Below are 13,342 nucleotides of genomic sequence, written 5' to 3' on the forward strand. Positions count from 1 at the left end.
TGGGCATTGAGGAGGGCACTTGATGTAATGAGCACTGGGTGTTACATGCAACTGATGAATCATTAAATTCTACCCCTGAAACTAAAAATATAATATATGCTGGGTAAATTGAATTTAAATTTAAAAAATTTTTAAAAAGATAGGTAATTAAGAATTCTGAACTCAATGCGGTAGAATTGCATTTTACTTCTGTTGTTATAAAATGGATTTTTTTTCAATTTTGGGGAGGGGTTGTTTTTATTTAAATTCCAGTTAGTTAACATATAGTATAATATTAGTTTCAAGTGTAAAATTTAGAGATTCAACACTCCCTCTCTCTCTCTTTTTTTTTAGAATTCCTTTATTTGACAGAGAGAAAGAGCAAAAGCAGGGGGAGTTGCAGAGGGAGAATCAGGCTCCCAGGTCAGCAGGGAGCCCAATGCAGGGCTCCATCCCAGGACCCTGGGATCATGACCGGAGCCAAAGGCAGATGCTTAACTGAATGAGCCACCCGGGTGTCCCTGATTCAACACATTCATTCAACACCTCATGTTCATCACAACAAATGTTGTTGTAAATGTTGTAACTCTTTAATCCCCATCACCTATTTACCCAACCCCCTACCAGTCCCTCCTCTGGTAATCATCAGCTTGTTCTCTATAGTTAAGACTCTGTTTCTTGGTTTCTCTCTCTCTCTCTCTTTAAGATTTTATTGATTTATTAGAGAGGGAGAAAGAGAGGGAGCATGAGAGTAGGAAGGGCAGAGGGAGGAGAAGCAGACTCCCTGCTGAGCAGGTAGCTCAACATGGGCCTGGAACCCAGGACCCTAAGATCATGATCTGAGCTGAAAACTGATGCTTAACCTACTGAGCCACCCAGGCACTCTGGTTTTCCTCTCTCTTTCCACTGTAATTGTTTGTTTTGTTTCTTAAATTCCACATACAAGTGAAATCATATATTTGTCCTTCTCTAGCTGACTTAGTTTGCTCAAGATAAGTGGATGGCATAAGAGATTCCATTTTTTTTCAGATTTCACTTATAAGTGAAAGGAGACCCAACACTTAGACAAAGTGACTGATTTCATAAATAACTTGAGTGAAAGGCATGGCCAACATTTTTATTACATGGAGGGTACCAGTTTGCTGCTCATTCATGTTGCTCTTGTCTCTTGCTTTGTAGTTCTATCAGGTACATGGAAGCAAGAAACCAAACAGGAATTTTAGAGTTCATCCTCCTTGGGCTCTCTGAGGATCCAGAACTACAGCCCTTCATATTTGGGCTGTTCCTGTCCATGTTCTTAGTCACTGTGCTTGGGAACTTGCTCATCATCCTGGCCATCTGCTCTGATCCCCACCTCCACACCCCCATGTACTTCTTCCTCTCCAACCTGTCTTTGGTCGACATCTGTTTCAGCACCACCATAGTGCCCAAGGTGTTGCTGAACATCCACACAGAGAACAAAGCCATCTCCTACATGGACTGCCTCTCACAGGTCTATTTTTCCATGTTCTTTCCTATCCTGGACACTCTACTCCTGACTGTAATGGCCTATGACCGGTTTGTGGCCATCTGCCACCCCCTGCACTATACACTCATCATGAATGCCCGCCTTTGTGGCCTGCTGGTTTTTATGACCTGGTTTGTTGGTGTCATGACATCCCTTCTTCACATTTCTCTGATGATGCATCTAAGCTTTTGCAGAGATCTTGAAATTCCACATTTCTTCTGTGAGCTGACACAGATTCTCAAGCTGGCCTGCTCTGATACCTTCCTGAACAGCACACTGATATACTTTATGACTGGTGTGCTGGGTGTTTTTCCCCTTGTTGGGATCCTTTTCTCCTACTCACAGATTGCTTCATCCATTAGGAAGATGTCTTCATCGGGGGGGAAGCAAAAAGCGTTTTCCACCTGTGGGTCTCACCTCTCAGTAGTTTCTTTATTTTATGGGACAGGTGTTGGGGTCTACTTCACTTCTGCAGTAACTCATTCCCCCCAACAAGTCTCTGTGGCTTCGGTTATGTACACTGTGGTCACCCCCATGCTGAACCCCTTCATCTACAGCTTGAGGAACAAGGATGTGAAGGGGGCTTTGGGAAGACTTCTCAGTAGAGTGACCTCTTGTTTGTGATGGATCTCTTGGCCCCAGGACTAAGAAGTTTTATGGATCCCAAGGGAAAAAACTTTGATTCTAAAGTTTACTCTTGAATCTTGCATATCCTCTTACACCTAATCCTGAAGAGTCTAAGACTGCTCTCTCCTAGTTTCTACACACTTTTAAACAATTAACTTCCACATAATTTATCTGATGATCTTTCTGCCCTCTCTGCTGTCCAAAAAGTATGTCCTCAATCTTCTCTCTTACTTCCTCACAAGTGAGTTCTAACTTGGATTTGGAGCATTTGCTTTAGCCTTGTTATCTCAGATGTTGGCAGAGAATGCTAAACTATTGATAATTTACCTTAACTTGTTTCTACGTGCTTTGTTGTAGATCTGTGTTGTTCATGTGCATGTATTACCAACAGTGTTTTGGGTTTTTTTAACTGGATAAAATGCATATCAAAATACAGTCAGTGTTTCAGTACTTATTATATGGGAAGCCTATGTTAACATCTCTCTACTATCTTATGAGATTTTCCTCAATGGGAATGATTACTGTCTTCATTTTAGAGTTATGGAAATTGAGAATCTAAGAGCTTAAAAATCTTTCCCAACATTACAGAGAGACCAAGTGGCAAAACCAGGATTAAAATCCAGAACTCTGACCCTGAGCCCATATTTTTAGAGCAGGCTGCCCAGCTTTTCACGTGCATTTCAATGTGTACAGTTCAATGGTGAATTTTATTGCTTGGTTGACAATATTTCTGGTTATCGTCTCCTATTGGATACCCCAAAGAATGGCATTTTCTTTGTCCCTTGAAGTTAAAGTTGGTAATAATAGGTTTTGATGTGTCCACTAAAATATGAATGGAAGTTGTGGGTCCCTTCTAGACCAAAACAGTTGAAGAGCTGGTACATTATACTTCATGTTCATTCTTCCCTTGATATAGCTATTGTGGATGAAGACATCACAAGATCCAGAGTCTAGAAAGCTGGCCAATAGGTGGGGGACTCCGCTGGATGGTTGCCCAAGTTGATAGACACTTTTCAAGAGAAAGAAACAAGATTTTGTTTCATTAAACCAGAATTTCTTCTTTAAATCATTTATTCGTTACATCAAAAATTTTAGTTCTGTTACACACACCGTTGCTGTTTTCAACAATAGAGCCTAACCTATTCTGACTGTTATCTATCCCAAAGCTGGAAATCCATTACTTTGATGATTTTTACTGTCACGCTAAGAGTAAATCTGAGGTCACCTTTTTCATTCCTTTGTGATCCTTCCACTCTTTATTGAGAACTTTAATTCAATTTCACATTAATACTTATACAAACAAAAATACACATGTACATATATATGTTAATATGTACATGGCCAACATCCTTAAAAGAGGATAATTAATTTATTATTGTACCAGAAATGCTCTCTCTCTCTCTCTCTTTTTTTTTTTTTTTTTAAGAGAGAGTTGTGGGGAGGGACGAGGGAGAGCAAAAGAGACAGCTTTAAACAGACTCCATGCCCAGCACATTAGCCCAATGGGGAGATCAATCTGACAGCCCAAGATCATGACCTGAGCAAAAATCAAGAGTCACATACTTAACTGACTGAACAACCCAGGTGCTCCCAGAAATGTTCTTTCAATGGAAGGTAAGTTCCTCTGAAGAAGTAATACTTTCTATGGTAGCCCTGGAGTCCTGTATAACTTAAAACAAGACTGGCACTAACCACTTAGAGGACTGTAGGAGATATCACGTTGTCTAACTGGACCCCTCAAGAATATTAGTCTAGTTCCTAAAATGGTCATTTGAATAGGGTTTTTTAAAATTTATTTTTTATTTATTTTCAGCATAATAGTATTCATTATTTTTTCACCACACCCAGTGCTCCATGCAATCTGTGCCCTCTCTAATACCCACCACCTGGTACCCCAACCTCCAACCACCCCACCACTTCAGTCCCCTCAGATTGTTTTTCAGAGTCCATAGTCTCTCATGATTCACCTCCCCTTCCAATTTACCCCAACTCCCTTCTCCTCTCTAACTCCCCATGTCCTCCATGCTATTTGTTATGCTCCACAAATAAGTGAAACCATATGATAATTGACTCTCTCTGCTTGACTTATTTCACTCAGCATAATCTCTTCCAGTCCCATCAATGTTGCTACAAAAGTTGGGTATTCATCCTTTCTGATGGAGGCATAATACTCCATAGTGTATATGGACCACATCTTCCTTATCCATTAGCATTATTTTAATTAATTAAATGTTCCTTTTGTTACTTACTTTTTTCTAAAAAATATTTTATTTTTAAGCAACCTCTACACCCATTGTGGGGCTTGGATTTATAATCCAGAGATCAAGGATCTCATGCTCCACCAACTGAGCCAGGCAGATGCCTCCTGTTATTTTATTTCTAAACAGCTTAGCTAATTGGGAGAGCGAAAACCATAATAAAATGGAAACTGTGCTTGACAGTTCTATATGGACTCTGAAAAACAATCTGAAGGGTTTGAAGTGGCGGGGGGGGGGCGGTGGGGGGTTGGGGGAACCAGGTGGTGGGTATTATAGAGGGCACAGATTACATGGAGCACTGGGTGTAGTGAAAAAATAATGAATACCGTTATGCTGAAAATAAATTAATTAATTAAAAAAATAAAATAAATAATACTGGGGGCATCACGTTACCTGATTTCAAGCTTTACTACAAAGCTATGATCACCAAGACAGCATGGTACTGGCATAAAAACAGACACATAGACCAGTGGAACAGAGTAGAGAGCCGAGATATGGACCCTCAACTCTATGGTCAAATAATTTTTGACAAAACAGGAAAAATTATATAGTGGAAAAAAGACAGTCTTTTTAATAAATGGTGCTGGGAAAACTGGGCAGCTATATGTAGAAGAATGAAACTTGACCATTTTCTTACAGTGTACACAAAGATAAACTCAAAATGGATAAAAGACCTCAACATGAGACAGGAATCCATCAGAATCCTAGAGGAGAACATAGGCAGTAATCTCTTCAATATCAGCCACAGCAACTTCTTTTAAGATATGTCTCCAAAGGCAGAGGAAACAAAAGAGAAAATAAACTTTTGGGACTTCATCAAAATCTTAAAATTTTTTTTAAATTTATTTTTTATTTATTTTTATCATAACAATATTCATTGTATTTGCACTGCACCCAGTGCTCCACGCAATCCGTGCCCTCTCTAATACCCACCACTTGGTACCCCGACCTCCCATTCCCCTCCCATTTAAAACCCTCAGATTGTTTTTCAGAAAAAAAAAATCTTAAAATTTTTAAATGAGCAGATGGATTTCCTTACGGAAGACCGAATTCCCTGTAATGGATCTGCTAATACTAAGGCCTGTTTGGGGAAGATAGATGAGTCATTCTCCAAGTCCATTATATAACTTAAACTATACTACAGTTCTCTTGGAACAAATGTGCCACTAATCTTTTTCTTTATTTCATTAAAAACATTACTTTTTTAAAATTCCAGCATAGGGACGCCTGGGTGGCTCAGTTGGTTAGGCAGCTGCCTTCGGCTCAGGTTATGATCCCAGCGTCCTGGGATCGAGTCCCACATCGGGCTCCTTGCTCCACAGGGAGCCTGCTTCTCCCTCTGACTCTGCCTTCCACTCTGTCTGCCTGTGCTCACTTTCGCTCGTGCTCTCTCTCTGACAAATAAATAAAATCTTAAAAAATAAATAAATAAAATAAAATAAAATAAAATTCCAGCATAATTAGTATACAGTGTTTTTTTTTAAATTTTTTCAATTTATTTATTTTAAGAAAAACAGTATTCATTATTTTTTCACCACACCCAGTGCTCCATGCAATCTGTGCTCTCTATAATACCCACCACCTGGTACCCTAAGCTCCCACACCCCCTCCACTTCAAACCCCTCAGATTGTTTTTCAGAGTCCATAGTCTCTCGTGATTCACCTCCCCTTCCAATTTACCCCAACTCCCTTCTCCTCTCTAACACCCCTTGTCCTCCATGATATTTGTTATGCTCCACAAATAAGTATACAGTGTTATATTAATCTCAGGTGTATAATAGAATGATTCAAAAAATCTATGCATCACTCAATGCTCATCACAATGAATGTACTCTTAATCCCCTCCCCTATTTCATCCATATCCCCCCCCCCCATCTTCCCTCTGACAACCTCCAGCTTGTTATCTATATTTAAGAGTCTGGGTTTGGTTTTTTTCCCATATTTGTTTTGTTCCTTAAACTCCACATATGAGTGAAATTTTGTGGTATTTGTCTTTCTCTGATTTCACTTAGCATTATACCCTCCATTATAGACTCCAGGTGCAACCCATTTCAATGTTGTTTTAATGACAATATTTCATTATTTTTTTATGGCTCAGTAATAGAATTACCATATGATGCAGTAATTTCACTGCTGGGTATTTACCCAAAGAAGTAAAAAACAAAACACTGATTCAAAAAGATATGTGTACCCCCATGTTTATTCCAGATTTATTTACAATAGCCAAGATTTGGAAGGAATGCAAGTGCCCATCAATAGATGAATGGAAAAAGATGTCATCTATATATACAATGGAATATTCCTCATCTATAAGAAAGAATGAAATTATGCCATTCACCTTTGTAGCAGCCATTCACATCCTCAATGGAAGCTCATTTCCCCATTAGTACTTATTATGGATTGAAAGTTTCTGTTCCCTCAAAATTCATACATTGAAACCCTATCCCCCAAAGTGATGATATTAGGAGGTGGAGCCTTGAAAGGTAATTAAGATTAGATGGTCATAAAGATAAAGTCCCCATGAATAGAATTAATATTCTTATGAGAAGCACAAGATAATTTGTTTCTTCTCTCTGCTATGTGTGGATACAATAAGAAGTCAGCCATGTGCAACCCAGAAAAGGGCTTTCACCACAACTTGATTGTCCTGGCACCCTACTCTCAGACGTCTAGCCTCCAGAACTGTGAGAAATAATTTTTGTTGTTAAAGCCACCCAGGTTATGATATTTTGTTATAACAGCCCAAACTAAGACATCACTCTTCAAGTAGGTGAAAGAATTTGTGTAATCCATCCATTTTATGATACAATTTCCCAAATTACCAATATCCTTTCTATGAACTCCAATTTGTCCACTTTCCTGTTTATCAAAATTGTCTTAAATAAGGCTTCCATATTTTTTCTTCACAATTTGCATCTACACCAGGCTTTCCTTATAGTAATTTTGTGATATTAGTAATTTGAGACTTATTATCCTGCTTTAAAATAGTTATTATTTCTCTTAGGAATAGGTTCAGGTTTCAAATTCAAAAGTTTTGAAAGTTTATCATTAAAAAGTTTTGAAAACAGACCATGCAAAATACCAATCTCATCCTTATTTTTTAAAATTTTTAAAAGATTTTATTTATTTATTTGAGAGAGAGAGCTGAGTGGGGAGAGAGGTGTGGAGGGAAAGAGAGAAGCAGTCTCCCTGGGATGGAACTTGACCTGAGCCAAGGTAGATGCTTAACAGCTTAACCAAAAAGCCATCCAAGTGCCCCCAATCTCATCCCTATTAAGAAAGGAAGGAGAGAGGGAGGGAAAAAATTGAGTTTGTTTTTGGAAAGGTTCAGTTTGATGTGCCTGTAAAATACCCCGCAAATAATTTCCACTTGGTAGTGGCATGGGTTGATCTCATGTTCTGTTTTAATGGCCTTAGTGGGAGAGAATTGAGTTACAAAGGAGCAGGTCAGAAAGGCAACATTATACTTGGTTCAGCCTTACTCAAGATCCTTAATTTCTCAGTGTGGCTCCCACTTCCTAAAGACAGTTCTTCCCAAATCCTGATGTTCACGTATCACAAATAAACTCTCATGGACCCTGTACACATGGCTGTGGGTCACTATCCAAATGGTGATGGGGTGGACAGTAAACTGGGGCTGGGTTGCCAAATTCTCCCTTCAGAATTATGGGGTCATTCTCCAGATTCAGGGAGTGAGGCCTTCTGACAGCTCCCAGCCTTTAGCCCTCTCAAGAGAATTGCCCTCACCTAAAGGAAGCTGACTCACTTACCTAAGATCATACTACTCGAATCTCTTGCTGTGGGAGCATAACTGCCTGAGAGCCATCTATACCCACCACTCTTTGCTCTGAGGATGCTGTTGGCTGCTCCCACCCATGGACTGAACATAATAGGATACCAGTGTGTGCCAATGTCATGCTCAAACAATAATATTTATGACTAGGGTCAATTAACTCTGCCAGGATGGTGACTCTTGTTTCTGCTATGAGGGAACTCAAGTACCAGGCAACTGCATAACTTGAAGTTCTATGGGACTTTTTTTATGTCTCTGCAAGTGCTACCTTGTAGGCATCAAGAGCTCTAAAGCTGCTGAGGCCAGAGTTGAGGAGACCTGAAGCAAATACTGCCCACTCAGCTCACTGGGCATGACATTAGAGAGGGCTGCTTCTACTAACAAGCCTTGATTTCCGGACCCACATATCCTACACATCAGTGAGTACATGCATCCTTTGAATTGTGTAGTCAGTATGTGTTGTGTACTCAAATATCTGCAGTAAATATGATCACACTCTTTGAAATGAAATGTGTTCTCTTATTTTCCATTAAACAAAAATTGTGTTACCCATCCGTACTCCATGATTTCCCATACCATGTTTTACCTCTATCCTCACCTTCCCTGACAAAATTTATAGATGATTTATATTGGCATCTGTATATCATCCATTCATCAACCCACTCTACCTGGATTGTTTATGACCCTCTCCCTCATGTTAGAGATGAAAAATGGAGCCCTCCCTAGCCTCCATGTCACCAGAAAATATCAAGGGATAGTTTCAGTCCTCATTTGGTTAGTTATTTTGACAGAACCAAAACTATTAACCACTCTGCTTTTCTTCAGGAAGAACTTCTTTGCCCCCATAACACTGCAGACATGAAGTGATCTTTGAAATCTTCAAAGACTTCTGAAGAGATGAACATCATGGAACATTCACTCCTGGGTTTGGTTCTCATAGAGGTCTAACATTCCTTGGGAGAAACCTTTCATTTAAGTCAAACCAAAGAGAAAATAATTTCCCCTTGAAGAAAGTATCTTCATCTTGGTCAGCTGCTGTCTACACGGACATAGCATTATCTGACATTTTCCCATTCTTTCATCTTTCTATCCTAAGGGAATGGAATGGTTCAGAGAGAAGAACACCAGTAAAGCAATTTATTTAATGAGGATCTCTAAGAACTTAACCTTTGAGATGATAATAACAGATACCTGCTGCCCCTTTCCTACAATTCTCTGTTGTCAGCCTAGGGAAAGGGCTTCTCCAAGATAGAGTATAGAGAAGTGAAAGCTTCAGTGATGAGCCTCAGAGAGAGTAGGATCATTGCTTCCCAGTCAGAGCTGGAGGAGTACAAGGGAAAGGGGTAACAAGGTGGGCACTGGGCTTTATCTGTAAAATAATGGAACAGTCCCATATTTAGTTAGTCAACAGAGCTGAAGTCTCTATATTTAGAAGTTGCTTTATATACTACTTACGTCAGTCTTTTCTAGCTCTTGCTAAGTTTCCTTTTCTCTCTTTCAGAGTCTAGATCCTCTCTCTGGTAAGTTATTTTCCAGTGAGTCTCCTCCTCTTCTCTATTCTTACACATGAATTGTAGGATCCTGTTCAATTGCCTGTCCCACTATTTAGTCATTAACTACTCACTGAAGATCTATTAAACACAGGGTATTGACTATTTTGTTCCTCCTCTGATTGGATTTTTCTATTATATCCCGTGACTTACTGATAGCACTTAATAGTTCTATATTATTTTGTTTTCCTTTTGTATCCACTATATATCTAAAAATGATGTCATTATTTCTGGCATTTGACACTCAGGCTAATTTCCTTTTCTCATCAGTCTCTTTAAATGTTCATGAGAATATTGAATGATTAAATTTGGAATGGACTGCCTTGGCCTTTTCATGAATTTAACACAAATACTTCAGTATTTTAATGTAGAGTATTCTGTTGGTTGTAATTCTCAACAGCTATTCTTCACTGGGTTAAGAAATTGTTCTGGGATGCCTGGGTGGCTCAGTCAGTTAAGCCACTGCCTTCGGCTGGGGTCAGGACCCCAGGGTCCTGAGATGGAGTCTCGCATCAGACTCCTTGCTTGGCAGGGAGCCTACTTCTCTCTCTGCCTCTGTCTGCCACTCTGCCTGCTTGTGCGTGCACTCGCTCTCTCTCAGTCTCTCTCTGACAAATAAATAAATAAATAAAATCTTAAAAAAAGAAAGAAAGAAGAAAGAAAGAAAGAAAGAAAGAAAGAAAGAAAGAAAGAAAGAAAGAAATTGTTCTTAGTTTCCTCCTTAATTAGAAGCTCTATCCTGGCAACTAACTACAGGAATGGCTACTACATTTTCCTTTTTTTTTTTTTTAATATTTTATTTATTTATTTATTTGACAGAGAGAGAGAGACAGCAAGAGAGGGAATACAAGCAGGGGGAGTGGGAAAGGGAGAATCAGGCTTCCCACTGAGCAGTGAGACCACACAGGGGCCAATCCCAGGACCCTGGGATCATGACCTGAGCCAAAGGCAGATGCCTAACTACTAAGCCACCCAAGCACCCCCACCTTTTTAAATATAATTTTATTTATTTATTTTAGAGAGAGAGAGTGCATAAGAGGGGGTAGCATCAGAGGGAGAACAGAATCCCTACTGACCAGGGAGCCTATGCAGGACTCTATTCTGGAACTCTACTTCGGGATCATGATCTGAGCTGAAGGCAGTCACCTAACCACCTGAGCCAACCAGGCACCCAGCTGCTGCATTTTCTCAAATCCATTTTCTATTGTGATTATGGTTATGATTCTTCTTCATTTCTCTTTATTTGTGGTAACCTGTTTTTGCAAACATCCTAGCATTAAACATCTTTTCTTTCCTAGAATAGGTATGACTTTTTCATGATATGCTACTCTTTTAAGTAGGTATGAATGCATTGAGTTTAAACTTACTATTCTATTTTGTGTTCACATTCAGGTATACAATGAGCTTGAAGATTCCCTTTTTTGCATTCTAGTTGACGCTTTTGGTCTTAGTTTTTATTGTACATCTAACATTTGCATGTGTTGAACAACTACTATGTGCAGACACTATGTAAGTCCCTGGGAAAACAATGGTGAGCAAAAACAGCCTCCATTTATAGCCCACAAAATATATATTATATATCTAGATATCAGTAGATATACATTATATATGTAACTATATATATTATTACTAACATGATAGGCACATTAAGGAATAGTACAGGTAGCTCCCCATGTGCTCCTCACATACTCTCTCCCTCGTGAACCTCACTGTCTGCTCTGCATCTCACTGGCCTCTTAAATCCCTTCCATTACCAAGCTCACCCAACTTGGGGAAACTGCAAATTCTATTCTTTCTGCCCAAAATGTGTCCGTCTCCTTATTTTTCTTAATTAATTAATTACCTGTCCTTCCTCTAGCAGCTCAAATGTTCATATTTCAGAGAAGTCTTTTCTACCCACCATCCAAAGCTAAACTGATTTTCAGTGGTTCTGTTTTCCTTTTAATTAATTAGCATTCTATAGACATTAATAATACTAAAACTTTTTCTATTATCGAGATGTAGACATTCATTTTCACATCTTAAATTTTCCCTTTCAATTTTTAAGATGGTTTGATTTATAGAAGCTTTAAATATTTTTTATCAAATCAATCTTTTTTGCAATTAATTGTTCTGATTTTTAATGTAACACACTCCCACTTGTGAGCATGAACATACAGTATACACTCTCACACACGCTATGTATTTAATTTTAATGATTTCTGATGATTTGTGATTTCCCCCCTTGTTATTTATGTAATCCATAGGCTTTTTCTTCTTTCTTGGAAGAATCCACTTGGCAGGTGGTATCAGAAAGAGGGAAGCATAGGGGCTTCATTAACTAGAAGTGCTACATGGTAGTCAAAAGAGGTGACATACCTGTTGTGTTTATGATGGTCAGAATTCCATCTTTGATGGCTGCCACAGTTTAAGTAGAATATTGATAAATGATAGCCATACAAGACAACGTTTTTGTAATGGTAAGAACAGAAGCCCACATTTGTCAAATGTCCTCTGTATGTCACAAGAACCACTAGAAACATTACATGTGTCATCTCATTTAATTCACTCCCCAGGCATGCAATGCAGGGAATATTTACTACTCCCATAGTAGAACTGAGATATCTGCAGCAACAAGAGATTATCAACTTTGTCAGGGTCACACAGAGAGTAAGTTGGTAGACCAAATGTTTTATTCCAGAAAGTCTGACTCGAGATCCCTTTTTCTAAATGACAATTCTATAATACTGTGTTTGGGGACAGTCATTTACCAAAAGTGATTGCCATAAAAGGAATACATTAATGAAAATAGTTATTTATTAACATTGTACTGTGCACAAAAGCATGTCCTCCATGCTATTTGTTATGCTCCACAAATAAGTGAAACCATATGATAATTGACTCTCTCTGCTTGACTGATTTCACTCAGCATAATCTCTTCCAGTCCTGTCCATGTTGCTACAAAAGTTGGGTATTCAAGCTTTACTACAAAGCTATGATCACCAAGACAGCATGGTACTGGCATAAAAACAGACACATAGACCAGTGGAACAGAGTAGAGAACCCAGATATGGACCCTCAACTCTATGGTCAAATAATCTTCGACAAAACAGGAAAAAATATACAGTGGAAAAAAGACAGTCTCTTCAATAAATGGTGCTGGGAAAACTGGACAGCTATTTGTAGAAGAATGAAACTCAACCATTCTCTTACACCGTACACAAAGATAAACTCAAAATGGATAAAAGACCTCAATGTGAGACAGGAATCCATCAGAATCCTAGAGGAGAACATAGGCAGTAATCTCTTCGATAACAGCCACAGCAACTTCTTTCAAGATATGTCTCCAAAGGTAAAGGAAAGAAATGCGAAGATGAACTTTTGGGACTTCATCAAAATCAAATGTCACTCTCGGCCCGCAAGAACGACTCGGAGACTCACGTAGCGGCGAACCTTCTTCTTTAATCACTTTTTTTCCTTCCTCTCCCTTTTACCCTCGGCGCATGCGTTTTTATACAGGCAATGTTAACCAATCACAATGCAGTGCTCATGCACCTCCCGCGAGAGTGGACCTAAATGAACAGCCAATCATATTCAGTCCCTTACAGCTCTTAGAGTAGGCCTCCTGTACCGGCTCCCGACAATCAAA

At 39.1% G+C, this 13,342-nt stretch overlaps 1 protein-coding gene across 1 annotated transcript; it reads left to right on the forward strand.

Moving 5' to 3' along the window:
• Positions 1 to 1,058: 1,058 nt before the first annotated feature.
• LOC309857817 (olfactory receptor 7D2) lies at positions 1,059 to 2,110 on the forward strand (the record flags this gene model as incomplete). The annotated part of the gene is made up of 1 exon (XM_082750582.1): positions 1,059 to 2,110. The coding sequence occupies exon 1, from the start codon at positions 1,172 to 1,174 to the stop codon at positions 2,108 to 2,110; it is 939 nt and encodes a 312-aa protein (XP_082606708.1). The 5' UTR covers positions 1,059 to 1,171.
• Positions 2,111 to 13,342: the final 11,232 nt, after the last annotated feature.

This window comes from Mustela nivalis (assembly GCF_964662115.1).
Source record: "Mustela nivalis genome assembly, contig: HAP1_SCAFFOLD_1318, whole genome shotgun sequence".
NCBI lineage: Eukaryota > Metazoa > Chordata > Mammalia > Carnivora > Mustelidae > Mustela > Mustela nivalis.